Source organism: Mobula hypostoma, chromosome 3 (genome assembly GCF_963921235.1).
Source record: "Mobula hypostoma chromosome 3, sMobHyp1.1, whole genome shotgun sequence".
In the NCBI taxonomy this organism is placed as follows: Eukaryota; Metazoa; Chordata; class Chondrichthyes; order Myliobatiformes; family Myliobatidae; genus Mobula; species Mobula hypostoma.
In genome coordinates, this window is record NC_086099.1 from 230,974,828 (window position 1) to 231,001,996 (window position 27,169).

Below are 27,169 nucleotides of genomic sequence, written 5' to 3' on the forward strand. Positions count from 1 at the left end.
GCTGCTCACCCTCCCATTTCAGGATATTGTGGACGCGCTCAGAAACATCATGAGCCCTGGCAATTGCGAGGCAAATACCATCCTTCTTTCTTTTTGGCGCCCACAGAATTGACTATCTGTCTCCCTAACTATCGAGTCCCCTTTTATCACTGCCCACCTCTTCTCTTCCCTACACTTCCCTAACCTGTTGGAATTCTTTGAGGAGATTACAAGTAGGATAGATAAAGGGGATGCAGTGGATGTTGTATATTTGGGTTTCCCAAAGGCCTTTGTCAAGGTGCCACACATGAGGCTGCTTACCAAGTTAACAGCCCATGGAATTACAGGAAAGTTACTAACAGGGTTAGAGCACCGGATGATTGGTAGGAGGGAGCGAGTGGGAATAAGAGGATCCTTTTCTGGTTGTCTGCCAGTGACTAGTGGTGTTCCGCATGGGCCAGTGTTGGGACCACTTCTTTTTATGCTGTATATAAAATGATTTAGATGATGGAATAGATGGCTTTGTTGTCAAGTTATCAGATGATATGAAGATTGGTGGAGGGGCAGTTAATGTTGAGGAAACAAAGTAGAATGCAGAAGGACTTAAGACAGATTAGGAGAATGAGCAAGAAAGTGACAAATGAAATACAATGTTGGAAAATGCATGGTCATGCACTTTGGTAGTAGAAATAAACGTGTGGACTATTTTCTAAATGGGGAGAAAATCCAGGAATCTGAGATGCAGAGAGACTTGGAGTGCTTGTGTAGAACACCCTGAAGGTTAACTTGCAGGTTGACTCAGTGGTGAGGAAGGCAAATGCCATGTTACATTCATTTCAAGAAGTTTAGAATGCAAGAGCAGAGATGTGATGCTGAGGCTTTATAAGGCACTGGTGAAGCCTCACCTTGAGTATTGTGAAGAGTTTTGGGCCCTTCCCCTTAGTAAAGATGTGCAGGCATTGGAGAGGTTTCAGAGGTTCACAGGGATGATTCCAGGAATGATTAGATTAGATTAGATTATGAGGACACTCAGTCCTCATTTACTGTCATTTAGAAAGGGTTATCATACGAGGAACGCCTGATGGCTTTGGGTGTGTACTCGCTGAAATTCAGAAGGATGAGAGGGAATCTCATTGAAACCTTTCGAATGTTGAAAGGCCGAGACACAGTAGATGTGGAAAGGATGCTTCCCGTGGTGGGAGAGTCTAGGACAAGAGGGCACAATCTCAGGATACGGGGGCACCCTTTCAAAACAGAGATGCTGACAAATTTCTTTAGCCAAAGGGTGGTGAATTTGTGGAATTTGTTGCCACATGCAGCTGTGGAGGCCAGGTCGTTGGGTGAATTTAAGGTCGAGATTGATAGGTTCATGATTGGACATGGCATTTAAGGTTACGGGGAGAAGGACGAGAACTGGGGATGAGGAGGACATAAAGTAAATTTGCTGATGATACAACCATTGTTGGAAGAACCTCAGGTGGTGATGAGAGGGCGTACAGGAGTGAGGTATGCTAACTAGTGGAGTGGTGCCGCAGCAACAACCTGGCACTCAATGTCAGCAAGACGAAACAGCTGACTGTGGACTTCAGGAAGGGTAAGATGAAGGAACACATACCAATCCTCATAGAGGGATCAGAAGTGGAGAGAGTGAACAGCTTCAATTTCCTCAGTGTCAAGATCTCTGAGGATCTAACCAGGTCCCAACATATCAATGTAGTTATGAAGAAGGCAAGACAGCAACTATACTTTATTAGGAGTTTGAAGAGATTTGGCTTGTCAACAAATACACTCAAAAACTCAAATAGTTGTACTGTGGAGAGCATTCTGACAGACTACATCACTGTCTGGTATGGAGAGGCTACCGCACAGGACCGAAGGAAGCTGCAGAAGGTTGTAAATCTAGTCAGCTCCATCTTGGGCGCTGGACTACAAAGTACCCAGGACATCTTTAGGGAAGGGAGTCTCAGAAAGGCAGCATCCATTATAAAGGGCCTCCAGCACCCAGGGCATGCCCTTTTCTCACTGTTACCATCAGGTAGTAGATACAGAAGCCTGAAGGCTCACACTCAGCGATTCAGGAACAGCTTCTTCCCCTCTGCCATCCGATTCCTAAATAGACATTGAACCCTTGGACACTACCTCACTTTTTTAATATACAATATTTCTGTTTTTGCACATTTTTTAATAATCTATTCAATATACGTAACTGATTTACTTGTTCATTTATTGTGTTTTATTTTATTTATTATTTTTTTTTCTCTCTATCTGCCAGATTATGTATTGCATTGAACTGCTGCTGCTAAGATAACAAATTTCACGTCACATGCCGGTGATAATAAACCTGATTCTGATTCTAAAAAAAAAGGATCAGTCATGATTGAATGGTGGCGCAGACACGATGAGCCAGATGACCAAATTCTGCTCCTATGTTTTGTGGTCTTCTGGCCTTCTGAGCCACAGGGCAGACTCAATGCCAGAGGCATGGCCCCTGTTGCTTCCTGCAGGTAGGTCATCCCACCCAACAGCACTTAAAATGGAGCACTTATTGTTAAGATGGACAGTCACAGGGTTGCTTTCCGCTACCTGATGCCCTCCTTTCCCTCTCCTGATGGTCACCCACTTATCTGTCTTCTGAGGCCCCAGGCCAACGACCTGCCTATATATCCTGTGTATCAATTCCTCACTCTCCCTAACAAGCCGAAAGTCATCAAGCTGCAGCTCCAGTTCCCTAACTCAGTCTCTAAGGAGCTGCAGCTCGTTGCATCTGGCACAGATGTGGCCATCAAGTAGGCTGGAAGTCTCCCGGACATCCCACATCTGACACCCAGACCAGAACACCGGCCTCGCAGTCATACCCACTATTATAATGTGCTGAGCCCATGAGACACTCCTTTTTTAAACTCTTCTCCCCGACCTGTGCGAAGCTCTCCCACTCTTCAAATCGATTAGCCCGCCACTAGTGTCTACAATTTGAAGACTATTTTGTCATAGCTGAGGGCGAAGACTTTAAAGACCAGTTGCTATCATAAGACCATAAGATATAGCAGAAGTAGGGCATTTAGCCCATCAAGTCTGCTCCGCCATTCAATCATGGGCTGATCCAATTCTTCCAGTCATCCCACTCACCAGCCTTCGCCCTATACCCTTTGATGCCCTGGCTAATCAAGAACCTATCTATCTCTGCCTTAAATGCACCCAATGACTTGGCCTCCACAGCCGCTCGTGGCAACAAATTCCACAGATTTACCTCACTCTGACTAAAGTAATTTCTCCGCATCTCAGTTCTAAAAGGTCAAGCTTCAATCCTGAAGTCCTAAACTCCCCTACCATGAGAAGTAACTTTGCCATATCCAATCTGTTCAAGCCTTTTAACATTCGGAATGTTTCTATGAGATCCCCCCTCAGTCTCCTAAACTCCAGGGAATACAGCCCAAGAGTTGCCAGACATTCCCCATTTGGTAACCCTTTCATTGATGGAAACATTCTCGTGAATCTTCTCTGAGCCCTCTCCAATGTCAGTATATCCCTTCTAAAATAAGGAGCCCAAAACTGTACACCACACTCCATGTGGTCTCACGAGTGCTTTATAGAGCCTCAACATCACATCCCTGCTCTTATAGAAACATAGAAACATAGAAAACAGGTGCAGGAGTAGGCCATTCGGCCCTTCGAGCCTGCACCGCCATTTATTATGATCATGGCTGATCATCCAACTCAGAACCCTGCACCAGCCTTCCCTCCATACCCCCTGATCCCTGTAGCCACAAGGGCCATATCTAACTCCCTCTTAAATATAGCCAATGAACTGGCCTCAGCTGTTTTCTGTGGCAGAGAATTCCACAGATTCACCACTCTCTGTGTGAAGAAGTTTTTCCTTATCTCGGTCCTAAAAGGCTTCCCCTTTATCCTCAAACTATGACCCCTCGTTCTGGACTTCCCCACCATCGGGAACAATCTTCCTGCATCTAGCCTGTCCAATCCCTTTAGGATTTTATACGTTTCAATCAGATCCCCCCTCAATCTTCTAAATTCCAACGAGTACAAGCCCAGTTCATCCAGTCTTTCTTCATATGAAAGTCCTGCCATCCCAGGAATCAATCTGGTGAACCTTCTTTGTACTCCCTCTATGGCAAGGATGTCTTTCCTCAGATTAGGGGACCAAAACTGCACACAATACTCCAGGTGTGGTCTCACCAAGGCCTTGTACAACTGCAGTAGTAGCTCGCTGCTCCTGTATTCGAATCCTCTCGCTATAAATGCCAGCATACCATTTGCCTTTTTCAATGCCTGCTGTACCTGCATGCCCACTTTCAATGACTGGTGTATAATGACACCCAAGTCTCGTTGCACCTCCCCTTTTCCTAATCGGCCACCATTCAGATAATAATCTGTTTTCCTATTTTTGCCACCAAAGTGGATAACTTCACATTTATCCACATTAAATTGCATCTGCCATGAATTTGCCCACTCACCTAACCTATCCAAGTCACTCTGCATTCTCTTAGCATCCTCCTCACAGCTAACACTGCCGCCCAGCTTCGTGTCATTCGCAAACTTGGAGATGCTGCATTTAATTCCCTCATCCAAGTCATTGATATATATTGTAAACAACTGGGGTCCCAGCACTGAGCCTTGCGGTACCCCACTAGTCACTGCCTGCCATTCTGAAAAGGTCCCGTTTATTCCCACTCTTTGCTTCCTGTCTGCTAACCAATTCTCTATCCACATCAATACCTTATCCCCAATACCGTGTGCTTTAAGTTTGCACACTAATCTCCTGTGTGGGACCTTGTCAAAAGCCTTTTGAAAATCCAAATATACCAACATCCACTGGTTCTCCCCTATCCACTCTACTAGTTACATCCTCAAAAAATTCTATGAGATTCGTCAGACATGATTTTCCTTTCACAAATCCATGCTGACTTTGTCCGATGATTTCACCGCTTTCCAAATGTGCTGTTATCACATCTTTGATAACTGACTCCAGCAGTTTCCCCACCACCGACGTTAGGCTAACCGGTCTATAATTCCCCGGTTTCTCTCGCCCTCCTTTTTTAAAAAGTGGGGTTACATTAGCCACCCTCCAATCCTCAGGAACTAGTCCAGAATCTAACGAGTTTTGAAAAATTATCACTAATGCATCCACTATTTCTTGGGCTACTTCCTTAAGCACTCTGGGATGCAGACCATCTGGCCCTGGGGATTTATCTGCCTTTAATCCCTTCAATTTACCTAACACCACTTCCCTACTGACATGTATTTCGCTCAGTTCCTCCATCTCACTGGACCCTCTGTCCCCTACTATTTCTGGAAGATTATTTATGTCCTCCTTAGTGAAGACAGAACCAAAGTAGTTATTCAATTGGTCTGCCATGTCCTTGCTCCCCATAATCAATTCATCTGTTTCTGTCTGTAGGGGACCTACATTTGTCTTTACCAGTCTTTTCCTTTTTACATATCTACAAAAGCTTTTACAGTCAGTTTTTATGTTCCCTGCCAGTTATATTCTATACCTCTGGAAATGAATGCCAACTTCACCACCTTCGCCTTCTTCACCACCAACTCAACTTGGAGGTTTAACTTTAGGGCATCCTGCACTAGGACTCCCAAGTCCCTTTGCATCTCTGCATTTTGAATTCTCTCCCCATCTAAATAATAGTCTGCGTGTTTATTTATTCTACCAAAATGCATGACCATAGACCTTCCAACATTGTATTTCATTTGACATTGTATCGTTTCTGTGAAATGAGGGGAAGGACTCGTCTGACGTGAACAGTTAATGGGCTCCCCAGCAGATGATGAAAATGCTGAGTTGGTTTTGGCAATTACTTCCCTGGAATATAAATCCCAAAGTTTAGCGGCAGAGAGTCAAAGTTATTAGAGGCTGAGAATGTTCTCGGGAGTGAAGTCCATCCCCGAGGTGGAGAAGGAATATGAGACTTGAGCGGAGCAGATAATATGAAAATACAGTGACTAGTAAAGAGTGTAAAAGGTCCAGCTGCTGAGGTGATGAGGTCCTAAAAGGCAGACAGCCCATTTGCCACTTCTGTGGGCTACATGCAAGCACTAGAAAGCGTCTTTGGCATGGTGAGATTCAGGCACATGTTCCAGGAGAAAGCAGAGAAACTTTCTGCCTACATTTTCAGGTTAGAGAGACAACTGCATTGCTTGCAGCATAAAGGGTTTTTCAACTGGCTGAGATCAATCAGTTAAGGATGGATCAAGTGGTGAAGGGCTGAGAGGTGTTAAAGGAGACTGATGGAGAAGATGGTAAAGTTCAGAGATGTCTTTTCTACTGACTAGTTCATTGTGGATTGCTCTAAGAATACCACCTCACCATCCGAGTGACAGAGGACACTCCTATCAGAGAAAGGACTCGATGATTAGCACCAGCAGAGGTAGTGGCTGTTCAGCAGCATCTGCTGAAACTGAAAGAGGCTGGAATTATCACTGAGTCCCGGGGTCCCTATGTATCACCCATAGTGGTTGCAAGGAAAAAGAATAGCAAGGTACAAATGTGTGTTGACGATTCAACACTGAACCAAGGCATAGTCCCAGACCAGCATACTGTTCCACGGATCGAGGACGTGCTGGCCTGCTTGAGTGGAGCAAAATAGTTCAGTGTGCTGGACTTACGGAGTGAAGCTGACAAAGAGAAGGCGGCATTCATATGTCCACTTGGATTTTCTCAGTTTTAGCGAATGCCCCAGGGCATAGCAGGAGCACCGGCTACTTTCCAATGTGTCATGGAGAAGATCGTTGGGGACATGAACTTGCTTGAGGTACTGGTGTACTTGGATGATCTCATAGTGTTTGGGTCTACTCTGAAAGAGCACAAAGCGAGGCTACTGAAAGTGCTCGACTGCCTGAAAGCTGAAGGGTTTAAACTGTCTAAGTTGCATGCCATCTTGGACAATGTCTCCCATCCATTACATAATGTACTGGGTGGGCACAGGAGTACATTCAGCCAGAGACTCATTCCACCAAGATGCAGCACAGAGCGTCATAGGAAGTCATTCCTGCCTGTGGCCATCAAACTTTACAACTTCTCCCTTGGAGGGTCAGACACCCTGAGCCAATAGGCTGGTCCTGGACTTATTTCATAATTTACTGGCATAATTTACATATTACTATTTAACTATTTATGGTTTTATTACTATTTATTATTTATGGTACAACTGTAACGAAAACCAATTTCCCCCGGGATCAATAAAGTATGACTATCACTATCTGTCACTGGACAAGTACCAGTTCTGCAAGACATCAGTCAACTACATTGGGCACATAGTTTCATGGAATGGAGTATCTACAGATCCATCCAAGATAGAAGCAATGACCACACGGCCAAGGCCCAAGAATATCAGTGCTCTACAGTCGTTCCTTGTACTCTGTAACTACTTCCAGAGATTCATGAAGGACTACTCGAAAATAAGCCACCTTTGTATCAGTTCCTATGTGGTTAACCTTTGGAGAAGAAGGGGAGAACAAAATGATAAGAAAGTAATGTTTATCTTAGCCCTTCGGAGCAAAATGGGATGCAAAATATAGAGGCCTTTCAGTTGCTGAAAGAGCTACTGACTGAAGTGCCTATACTGCCCTTTGCAGATCCCATTTGCCATAAATACTGCACACTGACGGCAGCCAAGAGGGTTTAGGAACAACCAATATCAGGATAGGCACAGGACTGAAACCTGTCACCTCTGTCAGCCGGAGTCTGTCATCCCCTGAGCGAACTACTCAACATACAACTGGAATTTCTGGCATTCATCAATCGTGGGATTGAGATTGAGAGCCGAGAGGTAATGTTACAGCTATACAGGACCCTGGTCAGACCCCACTTGGAGTACTGTGCTCAATTCTGGTCATCTCACTACAGGAAGCATGTGGAGGATTTTTCCCAGGGCTGAAGTGGCTAGCACAAGAGGGCATAGTTTTAAGGTGCTTGGAAGTAGATACAGAGTAGATGTCAGGGGTAAGTTTTTTTACGTAGAGAGTGGTGAGTGCGTGGAATGGGCTGCCGGCAGAAGCGGAAATGATAGGGTCTTTTAAGAGATTCCTAGATAGATGCATGGAGCTTAGAAAAATAGAGGGCTATGGGTAAGCCTAGGTACTTCTAAGATAAGGACATGTTCGGCACAGCTTTGTGGGCCAAAGGGCCTGTATTGTACTGCAGGTTTTCTATGTTTCTAGAATGGAGAGATAAGGATCATGTGCAGGGAGGTGGGTTAGTTGAGAATGGAGAGATAAGGACCATGTGCAGGGAGATGGGTTAGTTGAGAATGGAGAGATAAGGACCATGTGCAGGGAGATGGGGTCGTTGAGATTGTACATACTTGACAGGGTGAAGACCCTGTTCCTGAGCTGCTCTAAGCCATGTTCTTTGTACTTGATAGAATCCAAAGCAATAACTCAAGAAGTATTGAATTGTTACAAATGCTACACTGTTATTTCATTTATTTTATTTTGAGTTACAGCACAGGCCAGGCCCTTCTGGAACTTCGAGAAGCACCGTCCAGCAACCCACCTATTTAGCCCTAGGCTAATCACAGGACAATTTGCAATGACTGATCAACCTACCAACTGGTATTTCTCTTGACTGTGGGAGGAAACGGGAAAAAGACCGTGCACAAACGTACAAACTCGCTTACAGAGTATGCCAGAATTGAACACTGCCCTCCGACACTCAAGCTGCAATAGTGTTGTTTTAACCGCTTTGAGCTGGTATTCATCGGACAAGTACATTTCGTGTTTGAAACAGTGCACAGCACACACACGTACCAGGTGCTCCAGTGAGTAGCAGCAATGCCAACAAGAAGAGAGCAGAACACAGACAGAAGGCACAGGGAAGAGGAGGTGATCTCATTCCCGCACAGCAGTGCAACCAAGAAGCAGGTCTAACAGGTCCCCCCCATCATTGAGCAGTCTCACAGAATGCTGTTCAGGGAAGCCTGCTGAGGGGCTCAGGTCTGCAGCAGGGGATCCCAGAGAATAATGCAGTCCTGGCACACACACACGCCGGTAGTGCTACATGTCCAACTCGCAACCCCTTTCTACAGCAACATCCCCTCACATTCACCTCTTTATTAGGTACCTCCCGTAGCCAATGGAGTGCCCGCTAAGTGTATGCTTGTGGTCTTCTGCTGTTGTAGACTGTCTACTTCAAGGCTCAACATGTGTGTTCACAGATGCTCTCCTACACATCTCTGTGGTTATCTGAGTTACTGTCACTTTCCTGTCAGCTTAAACCAGTCTGGCCGTTCACTTCTGGCTTCTCCGATTGACAAGGCATTTTTGCCCACAGAACTGTCACTTACTGGGTACACTTAGTTTTTCGAACCATTCTCTGTAAACTCTGGAGACTTGTGCATGAAAATCCCAGGAAAACAACAGTTTCTGAGATATTCAAACCACCCCATCCAGCACCAACAATCACTCCACGGTTAAAGTCCCTTAGATCACATTTCTTCCCCATTCTGATGTTTGGTCTGTACAACAACTGAACTTTTTGACCACGTCTGCATTCTTTTATGAATGAAGCTGCTGCCACAGGATTAGCTAATTAGATATTTGCATTAACAGGCAGGTGGACAGGTAGTATCTAATAAAGTGGCCACTGACTGAGTGACACGTTGCCAATGACAAACCCCACCCCACCCCCTGCCCAACGACACAGAATTAAAAGTAACTCGCAGGAACCCAAGCTCTCTGTCTTACAGGAGGAAGGCTGCTGACGCAGAGTACAATAGGATAGATTTCAGGGAATGGGTGGAGTAACACTCCTGAGCTGGCAGCCAGCGAGTCAGAGCGCCAGTGCAAGCAGAGCTGTAATAGACTAGCAGAGTGGGACAACTCCACTGTAAAGTGGCTGCTGACAATAGGGCACTAAATACTCGAAACGTAAGAGATCTTGCATATGCTGAAAAACCAGAGCAACACACACAAAACACTGGAGGAACTCAGCAGGCCAGGCAGCATCTATGGAAATGAATAAGCAGCAGTATTTCAGGCTGAGACTCTACATCAGGACTGGAAAGGAAGAGAGAAAAAGGCAAGGGGGGGGTTAGTTGGATAAGCTAGAAGGTGACAGGTGAGTGGGGATGAAGTACAAAGCTGGGAGGTGAAAGGTGGAAAGGGCAAAGGACGGGAGAAGGAAATTGATACAAAGGAGAGGAGCTTGACGAGGAAGTGAAAGAGGAGAGGCAGAAGAGAAGAGGTAAGAGGGTATTCAGAATAGAGACTAGAAGAAAAGGGGAGGGGGGAGAGAGAGACAGACAGACAGACAGACAGACAGAGAGACACAGAGAGAGATAGACACACACAGAGATAGAGAGACAGATACACAGACAGAGAGAGAGAGAGAGAGAGAGACACACACAGACAGACACACAGACAGAGAGAGAGAGACACACACACAGAGACAGAGAGACAGAGAGAGAGATATTTCCCAAAAGGGGAAATCGATGTTCATGCCATCAGACTGGGAGCCACCTAGTGGCTCCTCCAACCAGACCGTGACCTCATCATGGTGCCACAGGAGGCCATGGAGCACCATGTCATAACAGGAATGGGCAGAGAAATTGAAACATCTGACCACTGGGAAATTCCGCTTTTGGAGGTGCTTGATACTAAATCCTTTCTCCTCATCGATCTCTGCTCTCACCAGCTGTGGGATCCCCTTCTCCCTGTGCCATGGAATATTTATACCCAGGACCAAAATCTGAGCCTGTGACGACGGGCAGAAGACAGAAGGTTACTGAGGGCCGTGGGCAGTACTGAGGCATTAGAAGATTTTGGGGATAAGACTCCAACAACAAAGGCCACAGCAGAGCCTCTGAAGGATGACCGCCATCTCCACTCTCTCCATTACCAAAAGACCATAAGACTTAGAAGAATTAGGCCATTCAGCCCATCGTCTGCTTTGACATTCCATCCATGGCTGATTTACTTTCCCCTCTCAATCGCATTATCCACCTTCACCCCATAACCTTAGATACCTTGATGAATCAAGAACCTATCAACCTCCGCTTTAAACATACCCAGTGACTGCCTCCATAGCCACCTGTGGCGATGAATTCCTCAGATTCACCACCCTGTTCCTAAAGAAATTCCTCCTCACCTCTGTTCCCATCTATTCTGAGGCCATACCCTCAGGTCCTAGGCTCACCTACTTCAGGAAACATTCCCCCCACCCTCACTCACCACCACTCTAAACGACAGCCTCTACAAACTAAAACCAACAATCCCACTACAGTAAGGCTTCAGAGGAACGCCTGTGCACCCCAGCGCCTTGTCACTTGCCAGTGCTTCAGGGCAAACCCACCACAACACAGACTGGGCATGCATGTGAAGAGCTGGTATAGAAAGCGAACAGTACAGACCTCTTCCTCCTCAATTCGAGCAGGCTCGATCAGCAGGTTATTGACTTGATCAAAGGAGACCCCCTGTTAGGATAGGAACCAGCAGAGGCATGCAGATTAGTGGAGCATAGCTTCAACCCAACCGAAACACAGCCCTTCGATGCACACCCAGGGCAGCACCAGGCACGCAGGCACCAGCGGCACACACAGACACAGACGCAGACAGACACAACCCTGGGCTCGCAAATTCTCACTGTGCCTGAGGACACTGCTAAATTGGTGGGGACAAAGGCAAGTGTTTGGTGAATACTGTTGCTCTGATCCTGAGGAAGGGGTCAGGTCAGAGTTTCCAAGCCTCACTGAGGCACCTCCTGAAGCTGAGTGTGACTGAGCAGGGTCCCAGTCTGACAGCCCTGGTGCTATGGAAAATGCTGGTGGGGAGAGTTTGCCATCTTCCTCGAGACCCAGCAAACCCCCAAACTGGAGGCTCCCCACCAGGCGATGTCGGGAAGATCAGAGATGAACAAGTTCACGTAGTGTTAGCACAATCGACAGCCGAGACCTGAGTTCTCCAGGTAGCAGCGGCCTCCCTCCCTGAGCAGTGGAGGGTTGGCACAAACCAGACGGTGTGGGTGCGACTGCAGGGGCGATGACAGGATGGTGTGGCGTGCCCAGCACCTCCCAGGGGTGATCCGCAGCTGACCGTGTTGGGGCACTCTCCGGGGACACACCACCACCCTATCGTCCGGATGGAGCCAAACCCGGGAGCGTCAGCCTCTTCATTTGCGGACTGTTAACTCAGATGGAGCCCTCCCGGCTGTGGCTTAAAGCACAAGACACTCTCACGCAGCGGGCTCTGGGGTGAACACAAGAGCCGGCTGACCAGCTTTGGGGAAACCACACGTACAACACACGGCCCACCATCCCCACATTGGTGTACACAGATATAAATACACCCGACACACAGACCCAGCCACACACACACACACTCACAGCCACATGTATACACACATTCACAAACACACAGGCCCCCAGACTGGTGGGTCACAGAAGCACAGAGACACAGCCAGCAGCAAGCTGAGGGGAACAGTGGGAGAGGTGAGGCAAGCGGAAAGCAAAGAAAGGAGTAAATCTCTGATACAGAGAGAAACAGAGAACTTGGGATGAGGGGGTGGGGGGGGTGTTGATTAACACACTGCACTAGAATTTGAGAGCCCAGAGAACCACTCATCAAACAGCAAACAGCAGTCCTTCAGTGCAACCATGTTGAGCTGAAGGAGAGGCAAGAGAGAAGGAAGATCAGTGTGTGGAGATGACTGCACGTGGATTGATCGTCTCACTGTCCCAGAGTGACTGGGAACCGTCCCAGCACGCTTACTCTCCCACATGCACAGGGAGAGTCCCACAGTAACCGAAAACATTTCCAATACCTCTGCCCTCTTCTATGCAGACAGTGTCCCACAGTAACCAAAACCACTTCCATTACCTCTTCCGTCTCACGTGCAGACAGTGTCCCACAGTAACCAGAAACCATCTCAGCACACCTACCCTCCCAAGTGCGGAGAGACTGACCCATGGTAACTGGGAGCTGGCCCAACATACCACCCATCCACATGCAGAGAAGATATCTCACAGTAACCGGGAACTGACCCAGCATGCTTCCCCTCCACGCGCAGAGACTGACCCACAGTAACTGGGAACCATCCCAGCACACCACCCCTCCCATGTGCAGTGAAACTGACCCTCAGTAACTAGGAATCATACCAGCACACCTCCCCTCCCACGTGCTGACAGAATATTTCACAGTAACCGGGAATATCCCAGCCCACCGGCCCTCTCACATGCAGACAGAGTATCTCACAGTAACCAGCAAACAGCACACCCGCCCTCCCATGTGCAGACAGAATATCTCACAGTAACCAGGGACCGTCCCAGCACGCCTGCCCTCCCACATGCAGAGAGAATATCTCATAGTAACTAGGAACCATCCCAGCATGCCTGCCGTTCCACGTGCAGAGAGAGTGTCACACAGTAACAGGGACCTGTCCACTATCTCTGCCCCGCCACGTGCTGAGAGAGTCACACAGAAACAGTGAACCAGTATCCCTGCAGTTCCACGTGCAGAGAGAGTGTCACACAGTAACAGGGACCTGTCCACTATCTCTGCCCTGCCACGTGCTGAGAGAGTCACACAGAAACAGTGAACTGTCCCAGCACGCCTCCCTCACACTAGCAGCCGCTGAGATACAGTTAAAGGCAACAATTTCTTCCGGTTGAACAGTGAGATGTTGTTTGGGAACAGAGCACTGCTGCCGCATGCACAAGCTTTGTTGAAGCGGTGCGTGTGTGAATCTATAAGGAAACATGCAGACATTCCAGTGATGATGGGCTCATTGCTCAGCGCACATGGGGATAACTTTACCAGTTGTGAGCGTCAGGCTATTCCATATACTCAGAGTATCAGAAAGAGCAGACAGGCCACTCAGCCCACTATGCCTGTGTCATCTCTTTGATCAGGTGATTCTCCGTGCACAGACCAACAGCATTTCCCTGTCTCCATCTGGTCCCAATCTTTGCCTGAGGCTGAGGTATGCACCAGACAGACGCCCCTCCTACATGCCTGCACTGAGCCAGTTACAGTGGTCTCCTGCAGTCAACTGGTTGTGGACGGAGGGAGGGACAGGGAAAGGCTGAGCTGCATCTACCCTGCGGCTGCCTGTGTATGGGGATAGAGTGCAGAGCACAGACTGTCTACCCTGCGGCTGGCTGTGTGTGGGGATAGAGTGCCTTGTCCGGACTGTCTACCCTGCAGCTGGCTGTGTGTGGGGATAGAGTGCCTTGTCCGGACTGTCTACCCTGCGGCTGGCTGTGTGTGGGGATAGAGTGCAGAGCACAGACTGTCTACCCTGCGGCTGTCTGTGTGTGGGGATAGAGTGCCTTGTCCGGACTGTCTACCCTGCGGCTGCCTGTGTGTGGGGATAGAGTGCAGAGCACAGACTGTCTACCCTGCGGCTGTCTGTGTGTGGGGATAGAGTGCCTTGTCCGGACTGTCTACCCTGCGGCTGCCTGTGTGTGGGGATAGAGTGCCTTGTCCGGACTGTCTACCCTGCGGCTGGCTGTGTGTGGGGATAGAGTGCAGAGCACAGACCGTCTACCCTGCGGCTGGCTGTGTGTGGGGATAGAGTGCCTTGTCCGGACTGTCTACCCTGCAGCTACCTGTGTGTGGGGACACAGTGCAGAGCCTGGACTGCTTACCATCGGCTGGTTGTGCATGGGGATGCAAAACGGACAGCACATCTTGTACTGACTGACTGTTCACAGAGAGAAATCCCGGCCCTTTGGGTGTCCTGGCCCAAAGCAGCAGAGCGCAGGACTGGATGTGAGGATTGTACTTGCTGGTGTTCACACTAAGACTGGCATTGCTCAAAGGAACCATCGCTCTATCAACCTCAGCAGGAGAAACGGACCATCAAGAGAGAAACAAATTAGTCAATTAGTCCACATGCTTCTGATTAATGATCCATGTTAGGGACGTTAGAGGAGATTGGTGCGGCTAGGAATAAAGTGAGGATAATGGACAGTACAGCGTGTAAGAGCAGTGTTCAGTCAATGAACGAATCTGAGACTGCACCAGAGAGCAATTGAGGAGACTGGGAGGAGAGGTGAAAAGAAATGATGACAGAGAAATTATGGCAGGGAAAGAGATGGGGGCAATGGGTGGGGAAGGGGACGAAGAGAGGTGGGGAGGGGGAGAGAGAGGCGGGGGAGGGGGAGAGAGGGGTGGGGAGGGAGTGAGAGAGAGGTGGGGAGGGAGTGAGAGAGGCGGGGGGAGTGGGAGAGAGAGGTGGGGAGGGGGAGAGGGGGGAACGGGGAGAGAGGTGGGGAGGGGGGGAGAGCGGTGGGGAGGGGGGAAAGAGGTGGGGAGGGGGGAGAGAGGTGGGGAGGGGGGAGAGAGGTGGGGAGGGGGAGAGAGAGGTGGGGTGGAGAGAGGGGTGGGGAGGGGAGAGAGAGGTGGGGAGGAGAGAGAGAGGTGGGGAGGGGGAGAGAGGGGTGGGGGGAGAGAGGGGTGGGGTGGAGAGAGGGGTGGGGTGGGGGAGAGAGGTGGGGAGGGGGAGAGAGAGGTGGGGAGGGGGAGAGAGAGGTGGGGAGGGAGAGAGAGAGGTGGGGAGGGAGAGAGAGAGTTGGGGAGGGAGAGAGAGGTGGGGAGGGGGAGAGAGGTGGATATAGAAAGAGAGATAAACTTATGGATATAGTTTTAATGATTAAACAGGACAGAGAGAGAGAGGCAGAATACAGAAGGGAGAAGGAAGGTATGGGAGTGAGGGGAAATGAGGGAAGGAAGAGGATGGGAGTGGAAAGAACAAACGAGCAGAAGAAGGGGGCACCTTGAGGGGCCTGGAGGTCTATCCGTCTTTATTAAATTCCACTTGCTCTCCATTACAGTGAAAGTGCTGAATAGAGACAGGGAATGTGAGTGAGGGGAGAGAGCAGGGAAAAGGGAGGAAGGGCGTGTGAACGAGGAGGGGACGCAGACAGAATGGCAGTAAGGTAGACACCAACAATGGCAGCTGACTGAGGACTAGGTTAATTCACACTCTGGTCTCGGAACGAAGACCACTAGCATCTGAATGCAGGAGATCCTGCACACACTGGACATCCAGAGCAACACACGAAGAATGCTGGGGGAACTCAGCTAGTCAGGAACAATCTATGGAAATGAACAAGCAGTTCCTCGAGCGTTTTGTAGGCAGCTGCTGCAAGGCTGATCCAGTGTTAGTTTGTGCAATGAATACTGGGACATCAAGGAGGATGACAGCCATGCAAGAGTTACTGAGCGAGAAATCAGTAGAGTGTAACTCAGTCGACAACCACAGAAGGGTTGCCGTGTACAGTGGTGCTCTCCATGGATCTCAGGGTCTGGTGCGGGGTACAATCTCTGATCAGAATCCAGCCCTGCTCTGCTCCATCTCCCTCTGCACCTGGTAACACCCTGACCACTGGTCCGGCACGTAACAGTTGGAATTGTGTAGACAGACAGATCTCTCACACTCCCTGCACTCAGACCTGCCAGACAGCAAGATGGCATTGTCATCATTAACCTGATTACTGGCTGCTCACTTCAGGTCCCTCTGTCTTTTTGGTGGCACATTTGATCTGACTGGGAGACATACCCCAGTAAAAGGGTTCAATGTACAAACAACTCTCGGTACACTCCAATGCTGAAAAACGCTAGACACCAGCTGCCTGCCCTCGACACCCTCCCGTGCCACGTCCACACTAGGGCCAGGTCATGGCTTGCACCCTACCTTCACAGGGGGCTGAGAGATCCTTTCGGCTCTGACCTCCGGCAGGTCCGTGGGGAGGCTACAATCGGGCGCCTGAACCCCCTCCTCCTGCAGCTCGGCGCTGGGCATGGCTTGCAGCATGGCCATCACCGCCTCGGGCCTCGGCAGCTTGTTAATCTTGAACTGCTTCTTGTAGTGCGGTGTGTCCTTACGAATCAGACGCTGCTTCTCGGCAACGAAGGAATCGCCCTCGCCCACTCCTTCCTCGCCTTCACCCCTCATCACTGTATCATCTGTGAATCGCACTGTCGGCTGTGGGGCAGATATAGCAGCAATTATTCCTTAAGGAGGCATGCAGTTATCCACATAGACATGTAGCTATTCACAGACGTGCAGCTATACAGACACAGCACCCTGCATGGCTGTACACCATTGTTCCAAGCAAGGGTAAATTCTCCTGGCTGGTGCTCCGCACTAGGTATGAGGCAACCCGTGACAGTGGCCCACACTGGGTATAAACCAACACATGACCGTAGCCCGCACTGGGTATGAGGCAGCCTGTGACAGTGGCCCGCACTGGGTATCAGCCAGCCCGTGACAGTGGCCCGCACTGGGTACGAGCCGGCCAGTGACAGTGGCCTGTACTGGGTATGAGCCAGCCAGTGACAGTGGCCCTCACTGGGTACGAGCCAGCCAGTGACAGTGGCCTGTACTGGGTATGAGCCAGCCAGTGACAGTGGCCCTCACTGGGTATCAGCCAGCCAGTTTCAGTGGCCCTCACTGGGTATCAGCCAGCCAGTTTCAGTGGCCCTCACTGGGTATGAGCCACCCTGTGACAGTGGCCCGCACTGGGTATCAGCCAGCCCGTGACAGTGGCCCGCACTGGGTACGAGCCAGCCAGTGACAGTGGCCCTCACTGGGTATCAGCCAGCCAGTTTCAGTGGCCCTCACTGGGTATGAGCCACCCTGTGTCAGTGGCCCGCACTGGGTATCAGCATCATGAATGCCAGAGGCAGAAAATGGCTGGTTCTGTGGTTAGAAGATTGCTCGTATATGTGGGTGGGGAGGGAGGAACGGGACTTGTTTCATTGCTGTTTTGTTGTTTGTTATATTCTGTGCTGTTCTGTTGAGCATGGTGAACATGCCACGTTGGCGCTGGAATGTGTGGTGACACTTGTGAGCTCTGGCTCTGGGCCTGTACTCACTGGAGTTCAGAAGAATGAAGGGGAATCTCATTGAAACCTATAAAATATTAAAAGGTCAAGATAGAGTGGAGGTGGAGAGGATGTTTCCAATAGCGGGGGGGGCCTAAGACCAGAGAATATAGCCTCAGAATACAGGGGCATCCATTTAGAAAAGAGATGAGGAGGAAATTCTTCAGCCAGAGTGTAGTGAAACTGTGGAACTCATTGCCACAAGCGGCTATAATAGCCAAGTCACTGGGTATATTTAAAGCAGAGGTGTTAGGTTCTTAATTACTTACAGCAGCATAGGTTACGGGGGAGGGGGAGCGGAGAGGGAGTAGGCAGGAGAATGCAGTTGAGAGGGATAATAAATCAGCCATGATGGAATAGCAGAGCAGACTCAAAGGGCTGAATGCCCAAATTCTTCCCCTATGTCATGGGTGCATTGGTTATTAATGCATTGCACTGTATATTTCCTTATACTTGTGATATATAAATCGGAATCTGAACTTCACCTTGTCAGATGTGAAACAATGGAAAGGACTAAGAGAAGGGAGTATTGAGCAGACTAGAATGATCCTCCTCCACGCAGGGAGGGTGTGAGCCCCTGGACCACCATGCCAGAGGGAGTGGCAGAGACTGAGGCACTGGAAGTATTTAGGAAATGTGGAGGTCAGCGCAAGAATGGTCAAGACATTGAAGGTTATAGCACGTGCTGGGAGCCGGGATTAGCATGGATCCTGCTGGTGTGGAGGATGGATTGATTGCCCTGTTTTGATACTATACGTCTACGTCGCATGGTGACATGGACGACGACTTGGGCTCTGTACCTCAAAGTATCCGTCTTCATCATCTTCCTCCTCATTGTGATCCTCGGAGTCACTAGTCCGCTCCTCTAAAGCCTGCTCTGTTGGCAGCGAAGTGACGGGCGGTTCTAGATTGTCTGTGGTGGGGCACAGCTCACCGTTTGACAGGCGGCAGTCCGGGCTCTGATCTGACTCTGCACTCAGCCGTTCTTCCTGTACACAGCACAGGTCAACTGTACCATCCCGTCGAACCAGTAAGACTAACAGGCAGACAACCCACAGGTCAACTGTACCATCCCGTCCACCCAGTAAGACCAACAGGCAGACAACCCGCAGGTCAGCTGTACCATCCCGTCCACCCAGTGAGACAAACAGTCAGGCACAGCAGCTGCTCCAGGGTCCTGTAACCCGACCAGACCCACACCCTCCAACATCTCCTCACACCCCTCATTTCACCAACCCACCACTCCCCATCTCTCAACATAGTAACACTCTCCTCACCACCCTCCCTTGCACACATTTCCCTCCCCAGCCTCCATGCTCCGCACCCATCACCACCTGCCCCCATTCTCATCCCACACTTGGACCCACCCCCCCCACCCACAAACCCTGATCCTCACTCACCTCACACCCCAGTGCTGGGGGCTCTGGAGATTCCGGAGACTCAGGGGCCTCCTGTGCTTTCATGGTGAGTGTCTCTCCTCTGCGTTCTTCTATTGCCTGTTTCATCACCTTCAGCTCACTGGGATGTGGGGTCGCCCTGCGCTGTAAGCCACCCTACAGAGCACAGACAAAACAGCGACAGGTTAGAGACACACCTGGCCCAACAGGTACCTCCAACCCATCTACAACATCAACCCCAACTAATTCCCCATCAGCAATATATCCAGCCCAACAGGTACCTCCGCCAACTGCACATCTGGCCCAACAGGTACCTCCGCCAACTGCACATCTGGCCCAACAGGTACCTCCGCCAACTGCACATCTGGCCCAACAGGTACCCCCGCCAACTGCACATCTGGCCCAACAGGTACCTCCGCCAACTGCCCATCTGGCCCAACAGGTATCTCCGTCAACTGCACAACTGGCCCAACAGGTATCTCCGCCAACTGCACAACTGGCCCAACAATACCTCTGCCAACTGCACATCTGGCCCAACAGGTACCTCCGCCAACTGCACATCTGGCCCAACAGGTACCTCCGCCAACTGCACATCTGGCCCAACAGGTACCTTCATCAACTGCACATCTGGCCCAACAGGTATCTCAATCAACACAGCTGGCCCAACAGATACCTCTACCCTATCTACAACACTTCTAGCCCAACCAATCCTCCATCAACAGCACAGCTGTCCCAATCAGTATCCCCATCAACAACACTATAAACACTATCACTTGTTATAAAGTTAAATCAAGTGACACAGCAGACAACAGGGCTTCACTGCAGATGAACTCAATACCTCTATATTCACCTTAACCGTCAGAACATGGATGAACCATCATGAACTCCAGCATCACCTGATGATCTTATGATTTCAGTTCCTTGCAGTTCTATCTCATCCTTTATTGTTGCAAGATGTTTCATTGTTCTTAACATCAAAGAATGTAGGGAAAAGGTTTTAATGACACAATTCAACATATCCTTGCACAACCTATTTTCAAGGCTCTTCACCTCATTTCTCAATTTCTATTACTTATTTGTTTATCAGTATTATTTTGTTTGATTCTTGGTATTTACTATGAATACAAGAATGCTGCCATCAGGAAGAAGATACAGCAGCCTCAGGACTCGCACCAGCAGGTTCAGGAACAGTTTCTATGTTTCTAACAGTTACTCTCCCTCAATCATCAGGCACTTGAACCAAAGGAGATAACTACACTCAACTTCACTTGCCCCGACACTGGCACACTCCCACAACCCATGGAGTCCATTTCAAGGACTCTCCACCTCATGTTCTCGATATTTATTGTTTTGCTATTCAATGCAAGAAAAGGTGGATGAGCTCAGAGCATGGACCAACAACTGAAATTGGAGCCATTTGAGAGACGGTTGCAGGAACGACAGGACTGGCAGCTCAGTTCTCCGGGATTCTATTATTTGAAGGAGGGATTAAAGGGAGGGGTGGCATTACTAGTCAGGGAAAATGTCACGGCAGTGCTTTGTCAGGACAGACACGAGAACTTGTCAAGTGAGGCGTTATGGTGGAACTGAGAAATAAGAAAGGCGTGACCATGTTAATGCAGCTGTATAACAGACCAACCAACAGTCTGAGGGACAGAGGAAGAAAATTTGGAGAGAGATCATAGACTGTTGCAAGAAACGCAAGGTGGTTACAGCAGGTGATTTTAGCTTCCATATATTAACTGGGACTCCCATACTGTAAAAGGACTAGATGGGATAGAGTTTGTCAAATGTGCTCAGGAAAGTTTCCTTCATCAGTAAGTTGAATTCCAAAGAGAGTGTGTCTGATACTTGATCTGCTATTAGAGACTGAGACAGGGCAGGTGACAGAAGTTTATGTAGGGGAACACTTTGCATCCAGGAACCATAATGCTATTAGTTTCAAAGTTGCAGGAACAACACCTTATATTCCATCTGGGTAGCCTCCAACCTGATGGCATGAACATCGGTTTCTCGAACTTCCAGTGATGCCGAACCCCTCCTTCACCATTCCCCATCCCCTTTTCCCTATCTCCTTGCCCACCCATCGCCTCCCTCTAGTGCTCCTCCCTCCTTTTCTTTCTTCCATGGCTTTCTTTCCTCTTCTATCAGACTCCCCCCTTCTCCAGCCCTGTATCTGTTCCACCAGTCAACTTCCCAGCTCTTTACTTCATCATTCCATGGTACAAAGAGCTCAGAAAAATAGAGGGCTATGGGTAACCCTAGGTAATTTCTAAAGTAAGTACACGTTCGGCACAGCATTCCCCTTGGAGGTCATCTCCAACAACAGTATCCAAAACAGTATACTCATTATTGAGGGGAATGGCCACTGGGCTACTCTCTGCTAACTGCCTATTCACCTTTCCATTTCTTCTCCTGACAGCCACCCAGCTACTCGCCTCCTGCAACTTAGGAGTGACTACTTCTCTGCAACTCCGATCGAAGGTTCAGCTGCTCAGCACTGGAGGCCTGTGATTAGGCGGTGTGCCGCTGGGCTCCACTCAGGAATGCGGTAGAACGAAGAGATCTGGGAATACAGATCTATAATTTGTTGGAAGTTGCATCACAGGGAGATAAGTCATAAAGAAAGCTTTTGTCACATTGGCCTTCATAAAATGAAGTATTGAGCACAGGAAATGGGATGTTATGTTGGAGTTGTATGAGACATTGGTGAGGCATCATTTGGAATATTATGTGCAGTTTTGGTCACGCACCTACAAGAAAGATATAAACAAGGTTGAAAGAGTACAGAGAAAATTTAGAAGGATGTTGCTGGGTCTAGAGAAACTGAGTTATGCAGAAAGATTGAATAGGTTAGGACTTTATTGCTTGGAACGTAGAAGATTCAGAGGAGATTTGATAGAAGTATACCAAATTATGTGGGGTAAATACAAGTGGGCTTTTTCTACTGAGGTTGTCTGGAATTACAACCAGAGGCCAAGGTTTAAGTGTGAAAAGTGAAAAGTTTAAGAGGAATATGAGGGGACGCTTCTTCGCTCAGAGGGTGTGAGAGTGTGGAATGAGCCGTCATACAAGTGGTGCATACAGCTTAATTTCAACTTTTAAGCTAAGTTTGGATAGGTACATAGATAATAGGGGTGTGGAGGGCTATGGTCCTTGTTCGGGTCAATGGGAGTAGCAATTTAAATGGTTTTGGCATGGATTAGATGGGCCAAAGGACCTGTTTCCATGCTATACTTTTCTCTGACTCTATCTGCACAGTTTGCTGTCTTCTGCACTCTGTTTGAGTTAACTAATTGGGAAGTCTTTCACTAATTTTGATATGGTCATTATTCTAGAGACTTGTTGAGTATGCCCACAAGAAAATAAATCTCAAGTTTGTATATGGTGACATATATGTACTTTAACAATAAAATTTGCTTTGAACTTTGAACACACCTGGTCTAACAGATACTGCCACCCCTTCTGCAATACATCTGGCCCAACCAACCCCCATCAACAATCTGTTTTGCCTAAATGGCACCTCCACCCGTCTGCAGCACACCTGCACAACAGGTACCTCCACTCCATCCACATCTGGGCTGATGGAAGAGAGTCCTTGCATGGAGAGATTAAATAAATCAGTCCTGGACGGAGAGGGATTCCTTGCACCCACACCCCAGCCTAGGAGAAGGATAGCTAGCTGGCAGCTCCTCTCACCAGACCCACCATTTCTCTTCCCGAGTAAGTTGGACCAGGGCCAGGTCACAATCCAACGCCTACCACTGTATCCCCAAGTAACTCAGGGCAGCACCAAGGCTCAGTGCAACCCACACCTGGGAAGACCACTGCTTTCCAGACTAACTTAGGGCTGGTCCACGTTACTCCAACACCCAAGCACAGGGAGGGTAACTCACTCGTCTCTCTGCTTCTTCATCGTTCTCCTCGCCGCGCACAGGCTCTTCCTGGAACTGGATCACACTGACACGGTTCACGTTCGGCTCCAGCCACGTCTCATCCAGGCTGTCACTCAAAAGGTTCTCTGTGATAGAACGAAAAGGAGCCAGGCAGCCTCTGAGAGACAGCTGAGTGGAGATCCCACAGTCCCGCAGGGAGACTGGCAGTGATGCCACCGAGCTGGGGTAGGGTCGGGAATGCCTACCAGACAGGTTGGGACAGTTAGGACAGACCGGAAATTACAGACAGAATGGGAACAAGAGCAGGGATACAGCAACAACAGGAGGGCCACAGGAATAACAGAAAAAACAAAATGACAGAAGGGTTAAGGGAATGATGGGGTGGATACAGGAACAACAGGAAGAATGGGAACGACAGGAGGGATACGGGAATGACGGGAGGGACACGGGAAGAATGGGAACGACAGGAGGGATATGGGAATGACAGGAAGAACTGAAATAATGTGAGGAGTATGAAACGATAGGAGGATTACAAGAACAGCAACAAGGGAACGATGAGAGGGATATGGGAACAATGGTGGGGATGCAGACAGGAACAGCAGAAAGGGTATGGGTACAATGGGAGGGGTACTGGAATAAACGGCAGCACAGGAACGATAGGAGGGATATGGGAATAAGGAGTGGAGTATGGGCACAAGGGGGACAAGTGGAGCACTGTGAGGGGTATGGGAATGGGACGAACAATCAGAACAACTGGAGGACTACAGCAATGACCACAGTGGTACAAGAATGACTGTTGGGATATCTGAATGACAGTAAAAATGACACAAATAACTGAAACGTTGGGAGATTAGTAACATCAGGGCCTTGAGTTGTAAGGGGAGACACGTTGTGATAGGCAGAAAATGCAGACACTGTTTGTGGCAGGAAGAGTGTAACATTAGAGGCAGTGGGTTGAAGGAGAGCACGGTGAGGGTATAACACTAGAGCAGCTGGTTTTAAAGGTGACAGGGGCTGGAGCTGTAACACGAGAGAAGGCCGGTTTAAGGTGAGCGGGTAGGACATGTAACACTAGAGATGATTTAAGGTGAGGGGGTAGTGGGGTGTAACACTGGAGACAGTTTGAGGTGAGAGGGGTAGTGGGAGTTTCACAAGAGACAGCTTGAGGTGAGAGGGGTAGGGATGTATCACCAGAGATGATTTAAGGTGAGAGGGTAGTGGAGTGTAACACTGGAGACAGTTTAAGGTGAGAGGGGAAGGGAGTGTAACACTAGAGACAGTGGGTTTAAGGTGAGAGGGATAGGGATGTAACACTAAGGAAACTTTAAGGTGAGATGGGTAGGGTGTAACACTAGAAACAGTTTCAGGTAAGGGGGAAGGAGGTGTAACACCAGTGACGGTTTAAGGTGAGAGGGGAAATGGTGTAACACTACAGACAGTTTAAGGTGAAGGGGCAGGGTGTAACACTACAGACGGTTTAAGGTGAGAGGGGAAGGAGTGTAATACTAGAGACGGTTTAAGGTGAGAGGGGCAGGGTGTAATATTAGAGACGGTTTAAGGTGAGAGGGGCAGGGGTGTAACACAACTGACCGTTTAAGGTGAGGGGGGGCAGGGTGTAACACTAATGACAGTTCAAGGTGAGAGGGGAAGGAGTCTAATATTAGAGATGGTTTAAGGTGAGAGGGGCAGGGTGTAACACTACAGATGGTTTAAGGTGAGAGGGGAAGGAGTGTAATACTAGAGACAGTTCAAGGTGAGGGGGGCAGGGTGTAACACTACAGACAGTTTAAGGTGAGAGGGGCAGGGGTGTAACACTAGTGATGGTTTAAGGTGAGGGGGGCAGGGTGTAACACTAGTGACGGTTCAAGGTGAGAGGGGAAGGAGTGTAATATTAGAGACGGTTTAAGGTGAGAGGGGCAGGGTGTAACACTACAGACGGTTTAAGGTGAGAGGGGAAGGAGTGTAATACTAGAGACGGTTTAAGGTGAGGGGGGCAGGGTGTAACACTACAGACAGTTTAAGGTGAGAGGGGAAGGAGTGTTATACTAGAGACAGTTCAAGGTGAGGGGGGCAGGGTGTAACACTATAGACGGTTTAAGGTGAGAGGGGCAGGGGTGTAACACTAGTGATGGTTTAAGGTGAGGGGGGGCAGGGTGTAACACTAGTGACGGTTCAAGGTGAGAGGGGAAGGAGTGTAATATTAGAGACGGTTTAAGGTGAGAGGGGCAGGGTGTAACACTACAGACGGTTTAAGGTAAGAGGGGAAGGAGTGTAATACAAGAGACAGTTCAAGGTGAGGGGGGCAGGGTGTAACACTACAGACGGTTTAAGGTGAGAGGGGCAGGGGTGTAACACGAGTGACGGTTTAAGGTGAGTGGGGCAGGGTGTAACACTAGTGACAGTTCAAGGTGAGAGGGGAAGGAGTGTAATATTAGAGACGGTTTAAGGTGAGAGGGGCAGGGTGTAACACTACAGACGGTTCAAGGTGAGAGGGGAAGGAGTGTAATATTAGAGACGGTTTAAGGTGAGAGGGGCAGGGTGTAACACTACAGACGGTTTAAGGTGAGAGGGGAAGGGGTGTAATACTAGTGACGGTTCAAGGTGAGAGGGGCAGGGTGTAACACAAGTGATGGTTTAAGGTGAGGGGGGCAGGGTGTAATGCTAGTGACAGTTCAAGGTGAGAGGGGCAGGGTGTAATATTACAGACGGTTTAAGGTGAGAGGGGCAGGGGTGTAACACAAGTGACGGTTTAAGGTGAGGGGGGCAGGGTGTAACACTAGTGACGGTTCAAGGTGAGAGGGGAAGGAGTCTAATATTAGAGACGGTTTAAGGTGAGAGGGGCAGGGGTGTAACACGAGTGACGGTTTAAGGTGAGTGGGGCAGGGTGTAACACTAGTGACAGTTCAAGGTGAGAGGGGAAGGAGTGTAATATTAGAGACGGTTTAAGGTGAGAGGGGCAGGGTGTAACACTACAGACGGTTCAAGGTGAGAGGGGAAGGAGTGTAATATTAGAGACGGTTTAAGGTGAGAGGGGCAGGGTGTAACACTACAGACGGTTTAAGGTGAGAGGGGAAGGGGTGTAATACTAGTGACGGTTCAAGGTGAGAGGGGCAGGGTGTAACACAAGTGATGGTTTAAGGTGAGGGGGGCAGGGTGTAATGCTAGTGACAGTTCAAGGTGAGAGGGGCAGGGTGTAATATTACAGACGGTTTAAGGTGAGAGGGGCAGGGGTGTAACACAAGTGACGGTTTAAGGTGAGGGGGGCAGGGTGTAACACTAGTGACGGTTCAAGGTGAGAGGGGAAGGAGTCTAATATTAGAGACGGTTTAAGGTGAGAGGGGCAGGGGTGTAACACGAGTGACGGTTTAAGGTGAGTGGGGCAGGGTGTAACACTAGTGACAGTTCAAGGTGAGAGGGGAAGGAGTGTAATATTAGAGACGGTTTAAGATGAGGGGGCAGGGTGTAACACTACAGACGGTTTAAGGTGAGAGGGGAAGGGGTGTAATACTAGAGAAGGGGAGGGGGGTCTAAGGTGAGAGGGAAGGTAGGGGGTACACATGACATTAACTTACCCAGGCTTGGGGAGGGTTGCTGAGGTAGCAGGTAACAGGTGAGAACCTTGTCGCCTGTCTTCTCATCGTCCTCCGTCTGGAATTTGAGCATCGGCTGAGATTGGTTCTCTGCGAGCCACAGCGCCTTCAGATTCAAGTTCGTCAGCGCAAACGGAAGATTCACCAACCTGGGGAAGCACAGCAAGGGGGGGAAATTGGAGTCAAAAAAATCCAAAGTTGATCTCGGGCTATATGAGGAGTAAAAGGGGAGGAGTTGGTTTCCAAAGAGATCAGCAGGTGTTCAGCTGCAGGAGATGGCAGGGACTTTTAACAAATATCTCTCCTGTTGATTGAGGCAATGGTGGCCCAAGAGATAGTGGGAACATTCAGTGTTCTGAGAACATCTCTGCTTACCAGGGAGGAGGTATTTGCCACCATACCAAACAATCAAGTGGTCATCCCCAGAGTTTGACTGAGTGCATCACTGAAT

General features: G+C 49.1%; 1 protein-coding gene across 6 annotated transcripts in view; it reads right to left on the reverse strand.

The window, feature by feature from the left end:
• LOC134344616 (protein scribble homolog) overlaps positions 1-27,169 on the reverse strand; it is a 235,861-nt gene that overhangs the window by 89,244 nt on the left and 119,448 nt on the right. For 5 of the 6 annotated variants that reach the window (XM_063044735.1, XM_063044732.1, XM_063044731.1 and 2 more), the window contains 6 exons: positions 26,701-26,867; positions 23,129-23,253; positions 19,236-19,388; positions 18,636-18,824; positions 16,643-16,933; positions 11,358-11,420 (listed from right to left, as the gene is read on the reverse strand). In XM_063044735.1, coding sequence (XP_062900805.1) covers positions 11,358-11,420; positions 16,643-16,933; positions 18,636-18,824; positions 19,236-19,388; positions 23,129-23,253; positions 26,701-26,867 — 988 coding nt within the window. The remainder of the gene's footprint in view (positions 1-11,357; positions 11,421-16,642; positions 16,934-18,635; positions 18,825-19,235; positions 19,389-23,128; positions 23,254-26,700; positions 26,868-27,169) is intronic. The other variant, XM_063044733.1, reaches the window with a different exon arrangement.